This window comes from Oncorhynchus kisutch, linkage group LG2 (genome assembly GCF_002021735.2).
Source record: "Oncorhynchus kisutch isolate 150728-3 linkage group LG2, Okis_V2, whole genome shotgun sequence".
Lineage (NCBI taxonomy): Eukaryota > Metazoa > Chordata > Actinopteri > Salmoniformes > Salmonidae > Oncorhynchus > Oncorhynchus kisutch.
This window is the reverse complement of record NC_034175.2, coordinates 78,067,124-78,085,518: the sequence shown is the minus strand read 5'-3', so window position 1 is coordinate 78,085,518 and position 18,395 is coordinate 78,067,124. Positions and strand designations below refer to the sequence as shown.

At 48.5% G+C, this 18,395-nt stretch overlaps 1 protein-coding gene across 1 annotated transcript; it reads right to left on the bottom strand.

The window, feature by feature from the left end:
* Positions 1–219: 219 nt before the first annotated feature.
* LOC109885152 (uncharacterized) lies at positions 220–5,512 on the bottom strand. Its single transcript, XM_020477006.2, has 3 exons — positions 4,362–5,512; positions 3,722–4,207; positions 220–3,570 (listed from the first exon to the last, which is right to left on the bottom strand). Exons 1-3 carry the CDS (start codon positions 5,179–5,181, stop codon positions 2,930–2,932), a joined length of 1,947 nt encoding a protein of 648 aa, XP_020332595.2. The 5' UTR covers positions 5,182–5,512; the 3' UTR covers positions 220–2,929.
* Between the last annotated feature and the right edge of the window lie 12,883 nt (positions 5,513–18,395).

Genomic DNA, 18,395 nt, shown 5'->3' with positions numbered 1-18,395 from the left:
GATACACCTACCTCCTTGACACAGATACACCTACCTCCTAGACTTTGACACAGGTAGACCTACCTCCTTGACACAGATACGGCTCCCTCCTAGACTTTGACACAGATAATCCTACCTCCTTGAGGGTGTTCTTGATCTGGCCAACTGTTGTGAAGGGGTTGTTCTTCACCAGAGAACGTATCCTTCTGCCATCCAGCTCCCTGAGACATGAAACAGATCGGTGGGATGTGGCTATCGCCATTTTATTAACGCACAATCATGGAAACCACTTCCTTTTCATTCCACACTCGGTTTTCTCTAAGTGTTTTTTATAGGTGTGACGTCATTCCATCCAGCTGTTTTCATGAACAATGGAAACGCACAGTAACAGGAAATTGTCCCATCTATTTTCTATGCAAACTTTCTAAATGCTGTCAAAACATAACTGACAGGACAGGTTCATGGAAACAGCTGTTCACCTTGAACACTGCTAATGAAACTATCAAGTAGGGACAAGAGGAATGAAGCAAGAGAAATTCCATCTGATCAAAGACTAGGCCATAACTCTAAAAAGTGACTCATAATGTATTGGATAGTTTCCTATTATGCCATTGAATAGGCCTATATCTGAATAGAGCTTATTCATATTATTATCATGATTTAAATCCAGTTGCAGAGCAATACAATGTATAAATAACAGTTGATTAAATAATATTGACAATGAAGTTTGCCAAATAAAATCATTAGTTTGACCTAGATGCAAGACGATTCTATCAGTTATCCAAGTACAGTGATTTATACTCCATATTTCAAGACATGTAGGGATGGTCATTATTCAAGTTAACATAAATAATGTGTTTTAATAAAAATACTGTTGTTGTACATTAAAACATTCTCAGGTAATTAAAAAAAAAGCAATTAAATTATCATTATTAGGCTGTTATCCTAAAATAAAAGCCTTTTTGATCAATTTGTCACAGGCAATTTAGATCATTTTGCATTCACACAATTCCCCTTGAAATATCTCATGTTATTGGCCCTGCATCAGAAGGCATAGGCTGTGTCTGAAAATGACACCCTATACCCTATATTGTGCACTACTTTTGACCAGAGCCATAAAGACCTTTGTCAAACATAGTGCACTACATAGAGAATAGGGTGCCATACAACGGAGTGACTCCACAAAACAAATCATTTGCTCTATTGTTACTGGTAGAGTAGAACTGGTACTGGTAGAGTAGAACTGGTAGAGTAGTACTGGTACTGGTAGAGTAGAACTGGTACTGGTAGAGTAGAACTGGTACTGGTAGAGTAGAACTGGTACTGGTAGAGTAGAACTGGTAGAGTAGTACTGGTACTGGTAGAGTAGAACTGGTAGAGTAGACCTGGTAGAGTAGACCTGGTACTGGTAGAGTAGACCTGGTAGAGTAGAACTGGTACTGGTAGAGTAGACCTGGTACTGGTAGAGTAGAACTGGTACTGGTAGAGTAGAACTGGCAGAGTAGCACTGGTACTGGTAGAGTAGACCTGGTAGAGTAGAACTGGTACTGGTAGAGTAGGACTGGTACTGGTAGAGTAGAACTGGTAGTGTAGAACTGGTACTGGTAGAGTAGAACTGGTAGAGTAGAACTGGTACTGGTAGAGTAGAACTGGTAGAGTAGACCTGGTAGAGTAGAACTGGTACTGGTAGAGTAGACCTGGTACTGGTAGAGTAGACCTGGTACTGGTAGAGTAGAACTGGTAGAGTAGAACTGGTACTGGTAGAGTAGACCTGGTAGAGTATAACTGGTACTGGTAGAGTAGACCTGGTAGAGTATAACTGGAACTGGTAGAGTAGAACTGGTAGAGTAGAGTAGAACTGGTACTGGTAGAGTAGACCTGGTACTGGTAGAGTAGACCTGGTACTGGTAGAGTAGAACTGGTAGAGTAGAACTGGTACTGGTAGAGTAGACCTGGTAGAGTATAACTGGTACTGGTAGAGTAGACCTGGTAGAGTATAACTGGTACTGGTAGAGTAGAACTGGCAGAGTAGCACTGGTACTGGTAGAGTAGACCTGGTAGAGTAGAACTGGTACTGGTAGAGTAGAACTGGTACTGGTAGAGTAGAACTGGTAGAGTAGAACTGGTACTGGTAGAGTAGGACTGGTAGAGTAGAACTGGTACTGGTAGGGTAGACCTGGTACTGGTAGAGTATAACTGGTAGAGTATAACTGGTAGAGTAGAAATGGTAGAGTAGAACTGGTACTGGTAGAGTAGAACTGGTAGAGTAGAAATGGTAGAGTAGAACTGGTACTGGTAGAGTAGAACTGGTACTGGTAGAGTAGACCTGGTAGAGTATAACTGGTACTGGTAGAGTAGACCTGGTACTGCAATGTTGGTCTCCTGCCCTCTAATTCAAATGTGGACCACAAAGCCAATTCCACTCTTCCCCTCTAATCAGGGACTGATTTAGACCTGGGACACCAGGTGGGTGATTTCCCTCAAATCAGGGACTGATTTAGACCTGGGACACCAGGTTGGTGATTCCCCTCTAATCAGGGACTGATTTAGACCTGGGACATCAGGTGGGTGATTCCTCTCTAATCAGGGACTGATTTAGACCTGGGACACCAGGTGGGTGATTTCCCTCTAATCAGGGACTGATTTAGACCTGGGACACCAGGTTGGTGATTCCCCTCTAATCAGGGACTGATTTAGACCTGGGACATCAGGTGGGTGATTCCTCTCTAATCAGGGACTGATTTAGACCTGGGACACCAGGTGGGTGATTTCCCTCTAATCAGGGACTGATTTAGACCTGGGACACCAGGTAGGTGATTCCCCTCTAATCAGGGACTGATTTAGACCTGGGACACCAGGTGGGTGTAATTCATTATCAGGTAGAACAACAACAAAAAACAGCAGTAATCCAGAACTTGTTGGGTAAGATTTGAATACCCACGATCCCTTGTTACTGGTAGAGCTCAGAGTCTGTCAGGGAGAGGCCCTGCTGTGAGGATGATGTCATTGTAGGCTGCATAATGTGCTCCACCATATTGTGTCCTCCATGTTGCCCCAGCATTAGAGAGGAGGAGTTGAACTGGAGAGGAGGGTAGTTAACATTACCAGCCCCAGTCTCACAGTGACTTCTGTTGTACAAAAAACTGTTATTGTACTGCGATTGAGAGATGGCAGCACTGTTCCTCTGCGGAGTCTGAGTGGGGCCTGTGGTTTTGTGTTGTGTGTGGTGGCTAATCTGGCTATGATTCCCCAGCCCACTGTTCAGACTATTCCCCTGGCCCAGTCCCGGTCCAGTCTGTTGGTGTTGTGTCTGTTGGGTCATCTGAGTCAGTAGACAGGCCTGCAGCTTCCTCTTGGCTCTCCAGCGGGCCACTCTGAGCCGGGTCTTCTCCCGTCTCTCCTTCACCAGGTCAGCTAATAGAGGCTGGGGAAGGTTCTTCTCCATCTCCCTCTGACGGGTCTGGCTCCTCCTCCTCAGCTCAGTTCGTCTCATTTTAAACTCCTCGTACAGACTCAGGTCCTTGGGCCACGGACGCACCATGGGCCTGGGAGCAACTCCTGACATGGACATCACTGCCTGGGACAGCCCATCTGAGGATGAAGAGTACAAAAAAACATTACTTTAGATTGGATAAATTCTATTTTATTGAACAGAAGCATAGTGACCACAACAAAGCAGTATTTTGCCTTGGGACATGGCTGTAGATTATGGAACCATCATGTCTCGGGAGATTTAACTCACATGAACAAGAGTCAGCTGAAGTGAAGGGTGTATTCTCTGCTAAGGTCCTCTGGCTCTGTGGTGGACGGGGTGCTCTCCTATCCCTCTGGCTTTGAGAGCCTGGGATGGTCCTATGACTGTCCAGGAGGAGGTTGCCCTGAGTCTGCCTATCTAAAAGGTTGCCCTGAGAGTTGAAGCCTTCGGCAGCCAGGTTTATCAGCAGGGTCTCCACCTCCTCTGGTTCCTGTTTGATACAGATGATCTCCACCTCAGATTCCTCCTCTTTCACTTGGAACTGGGACAGGGACTGGGAGGATGGCAGTACACTCCTGGCAGAGCAGTCTGCTCCGTCAGTCCTGGGAGGGGAGAGGACCAGCTGGGCCCCAGGGTCTGTGCTTGTCTCTGGTGGCTGTGTACTAATGGTCCACTCAGCCTGACACTCTTCTTCCTCCTCCCTCCTCTGGCTCTCATCAGACACCTCGGGGTCTAGGAGGGCTGGGGGCTCCTCTGGGGGGGATAGAGAGGTAACATGGTGGTCAACAAACACGGGGAAAATAGAGGGCTATACTAGTTCAGTCAGGCCACCAATTTACATACACAAGCAAACACAGAATAATAGCCACATACAAAACCCGACAAGATCTGAGAAAAGACATTCTACCTTTCAAAGGTTCCAGATGCTCTGATGAACTATTCATTGCAGAGACAGTGGGTGTCAATGTCCGGTCCTCCAGAGTCTGGGAGATCACAGTTGTCAGATCATCGTGAGTGTCAAAGGATGTTGATGTTGCCCTAACGGTTACCATATTATCAGAGGGCTGGGTGGCCCTGACCAAGTTATCAGAAGGCTGGGTGGCCCTGACCAAATTATCAGAGGGCTGGGTGGCCCTGACCAAATTATCAGAGGGCTGGGTGGCCCTGACCAAATTATCAGAGGGCTGGGTGGCCCTGACTAAATTATCAGAGGGCTGGGTGGCCCTGACCAAGTTATCAGAGGGCTGGGTGGCCCTGACCAAATTATCAGAGGGCTGGGTGGCCCTGACCATATTCTCAGAGGGTATGGTGATGGTGACTCGATTCCTTGCCTGTACGTTTCCATTTGTAGTGGGAATTTGGTCGTTGTTTGGAACCGTCCTTCTCGGCGGCTGTGGTAAAGCCTCGGAGGAACCGTGAATTCTGCGGGGATCAGAATGGCCGAATGCTGTCCGGTAGGTCTGATAAGTGGCAGAGTGCGCGTTCTCACCCAGAGCGTTCATGTGTTTCCGCATGGTCTTCATCTGAGATCGGGATATCTCCAGCATCTGTCTTATGTTCTCCGCCTCTTTCTCTTTAGCTACTACCTCCATCTTCAGCTCGTCGAATTTAATGCCGACCACTCTAAGCATCTCTCCCAACACCGTCTCAACAGCGGCACTAACCGCTCTCTCTATCACGCTACCCATCTGTCCCCGCATTAGGGAAATTGTTAGACTGATATCCATTTTTGTAAAACTGCAAATAACAACCTTTCAATTTGTTTATAACATCAAATTTTATAGTCTGTCGTCCATCGTGAAATGAATAGCAAGCGATAGATTGCTGCTAACATCGAGCTAGCTAGCTACTCTCGTAGTAATCGGAAAACCTGCTCCAGAGAGCTAACTAAACAAGACAATTGAAAGGCTTTTCACTGTTTGTAAGTTATTAAATAGTAAAAAGTCCCTGGCTAATTTTGAAACCAGAAGATGTCAGAGAAACTGAAAATATTTCAACTTCGGATCTATGTAAACAAATAGGTTCTCCTTTAATCGTTCCGGTGTTTCATCAAATATGTCCGATAGGATCGCCCGATTGGAGGTTTATGTTCCGGGTAGGAGCATGACGAGAAATCTTTTATTTTATTTTATTTTTATTTAACCTTTATTTAACCAGGTAGGCTAGTTGAGAACAAGTTCTCATTTGCAACTGCGACCTGGCCAAGATAAAGCATAGCAGTGTGAGCAGACAACAAAGAGTTACACATGGAGTAAACAATTAACAAGTCAATAACACAGTAGAAAACAAAGGGGGAGTCTATATACAATGTGTGCAGAAGGCATGAGGAGGTAGGCAAATAATTACAATTTTGCAGATTAACACTGGAGTGATGAATGATCAGATGGTCATGTACAGGTAGAGATATTGGTGTGCAAAAGAGCAGAAAAGTAAATAAATAAAAACAGTATGGGGATGAGGTAGGTGAAAAAGGGTGGGCTATTTACCAATAGACTATGTACAGCTGCAGCGATCGGTTAGCTGCTCAGATAGCTGATGTTTGAAGTTGGTGAGGGAGATAAAAGTCTCCAACTTCAGCGATTTTTGCAATTCGTTCCAGTCACAGGCAGCAGAGTACTGGAACGAAAGGCGGCCAAATGAGGTGTTGGCTTTAGGGATGATCAGTGAGATACACCTGCTGGAGCGCGTGCTACGGATGGGTGTTGCCATCGTGACCAGTGAGCTGAGATAAGGCGGAGCTTTACCTAGCATGGACTTGTAGATGACCTGGAGCCAGTGGGTCTGGCGACGAATATGTAGCGAGGGCCAGCCGACTAGAGCATACAAGTCGCAGTGGTGGGTGGTATAAGGTGCTTTAGTGACAAAACGGATGGCACTGTGATAAACTGCATCCAGTTTGCTGAGTAGAGTGTTGGAAGCCATTTTGTAGATGACATCGCCGAAGTCGAGGATCGGTAGGATAGTCAGTTTTACTAGGGTAAGCTTGGCGGCGTGAGTGAAGGAGGTTTTGTTGCGGAATAGAAAGCCGACTCTTGATTTGATTTTCGATTGGAGATGTTTGATATGAGTCTGGAAGGAGAGTTTGCAGTCTAGCCAGACACCTAGGTACTTATAGACGTCCACATATTCTAGGTCGGAACCATCCAGGGTGGTGATGCTAGTCGGGCATGCGGGTGCAGGCAGCGACCGGTTGAAAAGCATGCATTTGGTTTTACTAGCGTTTAAGAGCAGTTGGAGGCCACGGAAGGAGTGTTGTATGGCATTGAAGCTTGTTTGGAGGTTAGATAGCACAGTGTCCAAAGACGGGCCGAAAGTATATAGAATGGTGTCGTCTGCGTAGAGGTGGATCAGGGAATCGCCCGCAGCAAGAGCAACATCATTGATATACACAGAGAAAAGAGTCGGCCCGAGAATTGAACCCTGTAGCACCCCCATAGAGACTGCCAGAGGACCAGACAGCATGCCCTCCGATTTGACGCACTGAACTCTGTCTGCAAAGTAATTGGTGAACCAGGCAAGGCTCCTGAGTCTGCCGATAAGAATATGGTGATTGACAGAGTCGAAAGCCTTGGCAAGGTCGATAAAGACGGCTGCACAGTACTGTCTTTTATCGATGGCTGTTATGATATCGTTGAGTACCTTGAGTGTGGCTGAGGTGCACCCATGACCGGCTCGGAAACCAGATTGCACAGCGGAGAAGGTACGGTGGGATTCGAGATGGTCAGTGACCTGTTTGTTGACTTGGCTTTCGAAGACCTTAGATAGGCAGGGCAGGATGGATATAGGTCTGTAACAGTTTGGGTCCAGGGTGTCTCCCCCTTTGAAGAGGGGGATGACTGCGGCAGCTTTCCAATCCTTGGGGATCTCAGACGATATGAAAGAGAGGTTGAACAGGCTGGTAATAGGGGTTGCGACAATGGTGGCAGATAGTTTCAGAAATAGAGGGTCCAGATTGTCAAGCCCAGCTGATTTGTACGGGTCCAGGTTTTGCAGCTCTTTCAGAACATCTGCTATCTGGATTTGGTTAAAGGAGAACCTGGAGAGGCTTGGGCAAGGAGCTGCGGGGGGGGCGGAGCTGTTGGCCGAGGTTGAAGTAGTCAGGCGGAAGGCATGGCCAGCCGTTGAGAAATGCTTATTGAAGTTTTCGATAATCATGGATTTATCAGTGGTGACCGTGTTACCTAGCCTCAGTGCAGTGGGCAGCTGGGAGGAGGTGCTCTTGTTCTCCATGGACTTCACGGTGTCCCAGAACTTTTTGGAGTTGGAGCTACAGGATGCAAACTTCTGCCTGAAGAAGCTGGCCTTAGCTTTCCTGACTGACTGCGTGTATTGGTTCCGGACTTCCCTGAACAGTTGCATATCACGGGGACTATTCTATTAACGGCCTTACCTTGGAAGGTATGCTATGCTGTGCAAATCGTGAACTCAACAGGTTACAATACGATATTATTTGTTAAAATTGGACTGAATATGGCTAGAACGTAGAATTAGCTCCAACAGTGCAGTAGTATCTAACAATTCACAATACACACACATCTAAAAGTAAAAGTATGGAATTAAGAAATAATGTCGAAGTGGCACTGACAAAAATACAGTAGAATACAGTATATACATATTCAATGAGTAAAACAGTATGTAAACATTATTTAAGTGACCAGTTAAATCAGAATCGCTGTCATTGTCTTTGGCCTGGACAAAGAATTAAGCTAGCTATTGCAGAACACCAACACAAGCAGACCAGAAACAGACGTTTTTATGAAAATGACGTTTTGCCAAATCCAAACTGGCCTCCCTTTGGGGGCGTTTTGCTGCACATTGACAACCCATAGTGGAGCGCAGCTCAACGCTGATTGGCAAAGTATTTTATCAAGGGAGACCAAAAGCTTCCTGGCATCAATCAATCAAATGCTACCTCAGCAACATGTTGAACTCTTTTGGTCCAGACAGCATCAGATCCTGAGACAGAGGGGTGCTGAAAGATGTTATTTTAAAAATTAAAATATTGGTGAAATATTTGGGGAAGCCTGCCTTCCCTTGGCATCCATGAATACACACCACTGCTTCTGAACACATTTCTGTTGGTTGTCAATTCTTGCAAATGTTTTCAAATACGTACTTTTATGTTTGCTAGCTGGACAGTCAAGTGCTCAACTGTAAACCAATCAAAACTACTATCCATGGTATATCTCTGCTGATCATGTCTGCCAATCACGTTATCCGTATATACTGTAAATAGTAGACAACTGGTGACAGTTTTACGGGAGGGGACGAGACAGCCCTTTACATGGCTGGTTTCGTAGTTAATGGAGCCCCGTTCTTTTGGTCAATAATCAACATTGGAACAGAAGGAGCACTTGAAGGAGCACTTGAAGGAGCACTTGAAGGAGCACTTGAAGGAGCACTTGAAGGAGCACTTGAAGGAGCACTTGGGACCAGAACATTCCATTTCGAAAGTGAACGCAGTATTGCGTTTGGTTGCCAGATCTGCAGAGCTGTACTGAGACTGAGGTAGGCATGGCAGATGGCTCAGATGGGAGGAAGTCTGAGATGGATAAAGGTAGAAAGCGTTTGGTTGCCAGATCTGCAGAGCTGTACTGAGACTGAGGTAGGCATGGCAGATGGCTCAGATGGGAGGAAGTCTGAGATGGATAAAGGTAGAAAGTGGATTAACCACAGATGGGGCATAGAACAATGGGGACACAGAACAATGGGGACACAGATGGGAACACAGAACAATGGGGACACAGATGGGAACATAGAACAATGGGGACACAGATGGGGCAATAGAACAATGGGGACACAGATGGGAAAATAGAACAATGGGGACACAGATGGGGACATAAAACAATGAGGACACAGATGGGGACATAGACCAATGGGGACACAGATGGGGACATAGAACACTGGGGACACAGATGGGGACACAGAACAATAGGGACACAGAAATTGGTTGAGCGGTCTCCGATGGAAGGCGGAGGTGAGGGAGTAGCCCACACTGTGATCTCTATCAAATGTGACCATCAGTGTGCGGTCACAAAATAAGTGTTGGTGGTGAACAGGGTTGACTTCTTGGCGTTCATGCCTCGTGTGATGAATATGAGTGGTCAGGTTAAGAAAAAGTCTTCAAGCATAGATGTGATGATACGTGCAGCCAAAGATTTCCTGTGAATTACAGAAGCAACCAGAGTAATGATGCATGAGATGTTTAAGCAGCGGTTTTATTTTTCCCCCCTTTATTTAACTAGACAAGTCAGAACAAATTCTTATTTACAATGATGGCCCTACCCCGGTTCAAATGACCCTCCATCATTAAAACAGTGGATGATTCAAATGACCCTCCATTAAAACAGTGGATGATTCAAATGACCCTCCATTGTTAACAGTGGATGATTCAAATGACCCTCCATCATTAAAACAGTGGATGATTCAAATGACCCTCCATCATTAAAACAGTGGATGATTAAAATGACCCTCCATCATTAAAACAGTGGATGATTCAAATGACCCTCCATCATTAAAACAGTGGATGATTCAAATGACCCTCCATCGTTAACAGTGGATGATTCAAATGACCCTCCATCATTAAAACAGTGGATGATTCAAATGACCCTCCATCGTTAAAAGTGGATGATTCAAATGCATTATTACCTAAATATGGGCTACAGAGAGAGGCAGAATAGTGCAGTTTGAAGCTATATGGCATGAAATATTGCAAGAGATGCCCAGGGGATGAGAGATGAAACGACCTATAGTCTAATACATTCCTATAGTCTAATACATTCCTATAGTCTAATACATTCCTATAGTCTAATACATTCCTATAGTCTAATACATTCCTATAGTCTAATACATTCCTATAGTCTAATACATTCCTATAGTCTAATACATTCCCCTACCTATAGTCTAATACATTCCCCTACCTATAGTCTAATACATTCCTATAGTCTAATACATTCCCCTACCTATAGTCTAATACATTCCCCTACCTATAGTCTAATACATTCCTATAGTCTAATACATTCCTATAGTCTAATACATTCCTATAGTCTAATACATTCCCCTACCTATAGTCTAATACATTCCTATAGTCTAATACATTCCTATAGTCTAATACATTCCTATAGTCTAATACATTCCACTACCTATAGTCTAATACATTCCTATAGTCTAATACATTCCTATAGTCTAATACATTCCCCTACCTATAGTCTAATACATTCCACTACCTACACCCTAAAACACCCCAACATCATGGCAAAATTCCCAATCTGGCCCTCAAACCATCACGGTCACCTAATAATCCCCAGTTTACAATTGGCTCATTCACCCCCCTCCTCTCCCCTTTAACTATTCCCCAGGTCGTTGCTGCAAATGAGAACGTGTTCTCAGTCAATTTACCTGGTAAAATAACGGATAAATAAATAAAAAGTCTCCTACACATTTAGGCTCTGAGATGTTCCCTCTTTAGCCTATAGGGAAGAAGAGTAATCTTGTTTTTAGAATAAAATGGTTGAGTATAACTTTATTTTTGACATCCCCTCTAGCTAGCTAGCTAATTTATATTTTCAGTTTATATCCCTACTCTTAGTTAACGTAGCTAGTTATGGCTAGCTGCGTCATGTCTGTTCTAGCTAATGTTAGCTAGCTAGCTATCCCCCAACCTGTGCTAGCTAACATCCAAAAAACATATTAGCTCACTGAACAAAGACCAACATATCTGTATATTACATTTTAACATTATGTAAAAAATTATCTTAGCTAATTACTATTTATAATGATTATGTCTTGGCTACATTTGGTGTCTTGGCTACTCCTGATGTAGCCGCCTGCTAGACTGGAGTGGTTCCCGCCATCTGACTGATGTAGCTAGAGAGGACGAGAGAGCGAAACAGGGTCCTTCTAACGATCACCTTTTACACTAGCTAGCTATCCCAAAACAAGTTACATAGCTAGCTACAATCTACAATCCTGACTCCTAAAATGGCCAGAAATTAAATTAAGTAAATATGTTGGGTAATTAAACTGTAGGTTTATGTCCTATTGAATAACTAACTAGCCACGGTAAGTTTGAAAATAACGTTGGCTAACGTTAGTCACGATTAGCCTACAGCTAACGTTAGCTAGCTAGCTACCTAGCATAAACAACCTAACTTTACTGTAGCTAGTTTAAGTCACATTACAGTAGCTTAGTTGGAGGCCATGGTTAACGTTAGCTTGCTGTCTCTGCCTGGCCGGTTCCCCTCTTTCCACTGGGATTCTCTGCCTTTAACCCTATTACAGGGGCTGAGTCACTATCTAACGTTAGCTTGCTGTCTCTGCCTGGCCGGCTCCCCTCTTTCCACTGGGATTCTCTGCCTCTAACCCTATTACAGGGGCTGAGTCACTGGCTTACTAGGGCTCTTTCATACCGTCCCTAGGAGGGGTGCGTCACTTGAGTGGGTTGAGTCACTGATGTGATCTTCCTGTCTGGGTTGGCGCCCCCCCTTGGGTTGTGCCGTGGCGGAGATCTTTGTGGGCTATACTCGGCCTTGTCTCAGGATGGTAAGTTGGTGGTTGAAGATATCCCTCTAGTGGTGTGGGGGCTGTGCTTTGGCAAAGTGGGTGGGGTTATATCCTGCCTGTTTGGCCCTGGGGCCACAGTGTCTCCTGACCCCTCCTGTCTCAGCCTCCAGTATTTATGCTGCAGTAGTTTATGTGTCGGGGGGCTAGGGTCAGTTTGTTATATCTGGAGTACTTCTCCTGTCCTATCCGGTGTCCTGTGTGAATTTAAGTATGCTCTCTCTAATTCTGTCTTTCTCTCTTTCTTTCTCTCTCTCGGAGGACCTGAGCCCTAGGACCATGCCTCAGGACTACCTGACATGATGACTCCTTGCTGTCCCCAGTCCACCTGGCCGTGCTGCTGCTCCAGTTTCAACTGTTCTGCCTTATTATTATACGACCATGCTGGTCATTTATGAACATTTGAACATCTTGGCCATGTTCTGTTATAATCTCCACCCGACACAGCCAGAAGAGGACTGGCCACCCCACATAGCCTGGTTCCTCTCTAGGTTTCTTTCTTTTGGCCTTTCTAGGGAGTTTTTCCTAGCCACCGTGCTTCTACACCTGCATTGCTTGCTGTTTGGGGTTTTAGGCTGGGTTTCTGTACAGCAATTTGAGATAACAGCTGATGTACGAAGGGCTATATAAATACATTTGATTTGATTTAGCTAACATTAGACTAAAGCTAGCTATAACATTCATGTAGCTGCCTAGTCTAAGGCATATCCTTATTAACAATGACCCATTGTAATGATTGTTTTAAAATACATACATATATATATCTTACCTTTACAAGGCAAGTCAGTTAAGAACTCATTCTTATTTTCAATGACGACCTAGGAACAGTGGGTTAACTGGTCTAGGAACAGTGGGTTAACTGGTCTAGGAACAGTGGGTTAACTGGTCTAGGAACAGTGGGTTAACTGGTCTAGGAACAGTGGGTTAACTGGTCTAGGAACAGTGGGTTAACTGGTCTAGGAACAGTGGGTTAACTGGTCTAGGAACAGTGGGTTAACTGGTCTAGGAACAGTGGGTTAACTGGTCTAGGAACAGTGGGTTAACTGGTCTAGGAACAGTGGGTTAACTGGTCTAGGAACAGTGGGTTAACTGGTCTAGGAACAGTGGGTTAACTGGTCTAGGAACAGTGGGTTAACTGGTCTAGGAACAGTGGGTTAACTGGTCTAGGAACAGTGGGTTAACTGGTCTAGGAACAGTGGGTTAACTGCCTGTTCAGGGGCAGAACGACAGATTTGTACCTTGTCAGCTCGGGGGTTTGAACTTGCAACCTTCCGGTTACTAGTCCAATGCTCTAACCACTAGGATACCTGCCACCTCTACACTCTAACCACTAGGCTACCCTGCCGCCTCTACACTCTAACCACTAGGCTACCCTGCCACCTCTACACTCTAACCACTAGGTTACCCTGCCTCCCCTACACTCTAACCACTAGACTACCCTGCCGCCTCTACACTCTAACCACTAGGTTACCCTGCCTCCCCTACACTCTAACCACTAGACTACCCTGCCGCCTCTACACTCTAACCACTAGGTTACCCTGCCGCCTCTACACTCTAACCACTAGGTTACCCTGCCGCCTCTACACTCTAACCACTAGGTTACCCTGCCGCCTCTACACTCTAACCACTAGGTTACCCTGCCGCCTCTACACTCTAACCACTAGGCTACCGTGCCGCCTCTACACTCTAACCACTAGGCTACCCTGCCGCCTCTACACTCTAACCACTAGGCTACGCTGCCGCCTCTACACTCTAACCACTAGGTTACCCTGCCGCCTCTACACTCTAACCACTAGGTTACCCTGCCGCCTCTACACTCTAACCACTAGGTTACCCTGCCGCCTCTACACTCTAACCACTAGGCTACCTGCCACCTCTACACTCTAACCACTAGGTTACCCTGCCGCCTCTACACTCTAACCACTAGGTTACCCTGCCGCCTCTACACTCTAACCACTAGGTTACCCTGCCGCCTCTACACTCTAACCACTAGGTTACCCTGCCGCCTCTACACTCTAACCACTAGGCTACCTGCCACCTCTACACTCTAACCACTAGGCTACCCTGCCGCCTCTACACTCTAACCACTAGGCTACGCTCCCGCCCCATGTTTAACCTACAGATAGGTGGGTGCTAATCGAGTGGCAGGAGGAACCAACCCAAATGTGATATTGTACAAGCCAACAAATGACTCATAGAGGACATCCACCTGGGGGAAATGTTGTGTGGGAGGAACGAGAGTCCACCTGGGGGGAAATGTTGTGTGGGAGGACAAGAGTCCATCTGGGGGGAAATGTTGTGTGGGAGGAACGAGAGTCTACCTGGGGGAAATGTTGTGTGGGAGGAACGAGAGTCCACCTGGGGGGAAATGTTGTGTGGGAGGAACGAGAGTCCACCTGGGGGAAATGTTGTGTGGGAGGACCGAGAGTCTACCTGGGGGAAATGTTGTGTGGGAGGAACGAGAGTCCACCTGGGGGGAAATGTTGTGTGGGAGGAACGAGAGTCCACCTGGGGGAAATGTTGTGTGGGAGGAACGAGAGTCCACCTGGGGGAAATGTTGTGTGGGAGGAACGAGAGTCCACCTGGGGGAAATGTTGTGTGGGAGGAACGAGAGTCCACCTGGGGGAAATGTTGTGTGGGAGGAACGAGAGTCCACCTGGGGGAAATGTTGTGTGGGAGGAACGAGAGTCCACCTGGGGGAAATGTTGTGTGGGAGGAACGAGAGTCCACCTGGGGGAAATGTTGTGTGGGAGGAATGAGAGTCCACCTGGGGGAAATGTTGTGTGGGAGGAACAAGAGTCTACCTGAGGGAAATGTTGTGTGGGAGGACAAGAGTCCACCTGGGGGAAATGTTGTGTGGGAGGAACGAGAGTCCACCTGGGGGAAATGTTGTGTGGGAGGAACGAGAGTCCACCTGGGGGAAATGTTGTGTGGGAGGAACGAGAGTCTACCTGGGGGAAATGTTGTGTGGGAGGACAAGAGTCCACCTGGGGGGAAATGTTGTGTGGGAGGAACGAGAGTCTACCTGGGGGAAATGTTGTGTGGGAGGAACGAGAGTCTACCTGGGGGAAATGTTGTGTGGGAGGAACGAGAGTCTACCTGAGGGAAATGTTGTGTGGGAGGAACGAGAGTCCACCTGGGGGGAAATGTTGTGTGGGAGGAACGAGAGTCTACCTGAGGGAAATGTTGTGTGGGAGGAACGAGAGTCTACCTGGGGGAAATGTTGTGTGGGAGGAACGAGAGTCCACCTGGGGGAAATGTTGTGTGGGAGGAACGAGAGTCCTGGGGGAAATGTTGTGTGGGAGAGCGAGAGTCCACCTGGGGGGAAATGTTGTGTGGGAGGAACGAGAGTCCTGGGGGAAATGATGTGTGGGAGGACAAGAGTCCACCTGGGGGGAAATGTTGTGTGGGAGGAACGAGAGTCCTGGGGAAAATGATGTGTGGGAGGAACGAGAGTCTACCTGGGGGAAATGTTGTGTGGGAGGAACGAGAGTCTACCTGAGGGAAATGTTGTGTGGGAGGAACGAGAGTCCACCTGGGGGGAAATGTTGTGTGGGAGGAACGAGAGTCTACCTGGGGGAAATGTTGTGTGGGAGGGCGAGAGTCTACCTGGGGGAAATGTTGTGTGTGAGGAACGAGAGTCCACCTGGGGGAAATGTTGTGTGGGAGGATCGAGAGTCTACCTGAGGGAAATGTTGTGTGGGAGGGCGAGAGTCTACCTGGGGGAAATGTTGTGTGGGAGGAACGAGAGTCTACCTGAGGGAAATGCTGTGTGGGAGGAACGAGAGTCTACCTGAGGGGAAATGTTGTGTGGGAGGACAAGAGTCCACCTGGGGGGAAATGTTGTGTGGGAGGAACGAGAGTCCTGGGGGAAATGTTGTGTGGGAGGGCGAGAGTCCACCTGGGGGAAATGTTGTGTGGGAGGAACGAGAGTCCTGGGGAAAATGTTGTGTGGGAGGGCGAGAGTCCACCTGGGGGGAAATGTTGTGTGGGAGGAACGAGAGTCCTGGGGGAAATGATGTGTGGGAGGACAAGAGTCCACCTGGGGGGAAATGTTGTGTGGGAGGAACGAGAGTCCTGGGGGAAATTATGTGTGGGAGGACAAGAGTCCACCTGGGGGGAAATGTTGTGTGGGAGGAACGAGAGTCCTGGGGAAATGTTGTGTGGGAGGGCGAGAGTCCACCTGGGGGGAAATGTTGTGTGGGAGGAACGAAAGTCCACCTGGGGGAAATGTTGTGTGGGAGGAACGAGAGTCCACCTGGGGGAAATGTTGTGTGGGAGGATGAGAGTCCTGGGGGAAATGTTGTGTGGGAGGATCGAGAGTCCTGGGGGAAATGTTGTGTGGGAGGACAAGAGTCCTGGGGGAAATGTTGTGTGGGAGGACAAGAGTCCTGGGGGAAATGTTGTGTGGGAGGACGAGAGTCCTCCTGGGGGAAATGTTGTGTGGTTGACTGGTTGTCCTTCTTTGTCTGTCTGGCTGGTTGTCCTTCTATGTCTGTGTAGCTGGCTGTGCTTCTATGTCTGTCTGGCTGGTTGTCCTTCTATGTCTGTGTGGCTGGCTGTGCTTCTATGTCTGTCTGGTTGTCCTTCTATGTCTGTCTCTAATGTTTGCATGTATATGTTAAACTGGTGATTCTTATATTATTGTTTAGGTAATGTTTGCCTAATTGTTGCTGTCTATCAACTCACATTTATAGAGCACAAAAAGAAATTGATGAGGAAATTACTCAAACTAAAGGCACCTGAGAGTCAAAGGAAGGACGTGGAGCCCAAAAGCAAAATACAAACAAAGACTAAGCACCCATACACTCCCCCCAGCACTCCCCCAACACTCCCCCAGCACTCCCCACAGCACTCCCCCCAGCACTCCCCACAGCACTCCCCCATACACTCCCCCATTCACTCCCCCAGCACTCCCCCCATACACTCCCCCCAGCACTCCCCCCAGCACTCCCCCATACACTCCCCATACACTCCCCCATACACTCCCCCCATACACTCCCCCATACACTCCCCCCATACACTCCCCCATACACTCCCCCCCAGCACTCCCCCCAGCACTCCCCCCAGCACTCCCCACAGCACTCCCCCCAGCACTCCCCCATTCACTCCCCCCAGCACTCCCCCCAGCACTCCCCCATACACTCCCCCCAGCACTCCCCCAGCACTCCCCCATACACTCCCCCCAGCACTCCCCCAGCACTCCCCACAGCACTCCCCCCAGCACTCCCCCATTCACGCCCCCAGCACTCCCCCCAGCACTCCCCCATTCACTCCCCACAGCACTCCCCCCAGCACTCCCCCATTCACTCCCCCCAGCACTCCCCCCAGCACTCCCCCCAGCACTCCCCACAGCACTCCCCCCCAGCACTCCCCCCATTCACTCCCCACAGCACTCCCCCATACACTCCCCCCAGCACTCCCCCAGCACTCCCCATAGCACTCCCCCATACACTCCCCCCAGCACTCCCCATACACTCCCCACAGCACTCCCCCATACACTCCCCCCAGCACTCCCCCATACACTCCCCACAGCACTCCCCCATACACTCCCCCAGCACTCCCCCCAGCACTCCCCCCAGCACTCCCCCATTCACTCCCCCCAGCACTCCCCCCAGCACTCCCCCATACACTCCCCCCAGCACTCCCCCCAGCACTCCCCCATACACTCCCCCAGCACTCCCCCCAGCACTCCCCTGCACTCCCCCAGCACTCCCCCATTCACTCCCCAGCACTCCCCCCCAGCACTCCCCCATACACTCCCCCCAGCACTCCCCCCCAGCACTCCCTCCAGCACTCCCCCCAGCACTCCCCATACACTCCCCCCAGCACTCCCCCAGCACTCCCCCATATCACTCCCCACAGCACTCCCCCATTCACTCCCCACAGCACTCCCCCCAGCACTCCCCCCAGCACTCCCCCATTCACTCCCCCCAGCACTCCCCCCAGCACTCCCCCAGCACTGCCCCATACACTCCCACAGCACTCCCCCCAGGCACTGCCCCATACACTCCCCACAGCACTCCCCCCAGCACTGCCCCATACACTCCCCACAGCACTCCCCCCAGCACTCCCCCATTCACTCCCCCAGCACTGCCCCATACACTCCCCACAGCACTCCCCCCAGCACTGCCCCATACACTCCCCACAGCACTCCCCCCAGCACTGCCCCATACACTCCCCCAGCACTCCCCCCAGCACTCCCCCCAGCACTCACCCATTCACTCCCCCAGCACTCCCCTAGCACTGCCCCATACACTCCCCACAGCACTCCCCCCAGCACTGCCCATACACTCCCCACAGCACTCCCCCCAGCACTGCCCCATACACTCCCCACAGCACTCCCCCCAGCACTCCCCCCAGCACTCCCCCATTCACTCCC

Coding starts and splice junctions, on each gene's coding strand:
- LOC109885152 (XM_020477006.2), bottom strand. CDS start 5,181: ATGGATATCAGTCTAACAATTTCCCTAATGCGGGGACAGATGGGTAGC. Junction 4,208..4,361: donor GCATCTGGAACCTTTGAAAG/GTAGAATGTCTT, acceptor TATCCCCCCCAG/AGGAGCCCCCAGCCCTCCTA. Junction 3,571..3,721: donor TTCAGCTGACTCTTGTTCAT/GTGAGTTAAATC, acceptor CTTCATCCTCAG/ATGGGCTGTCCCAGGCAGTG.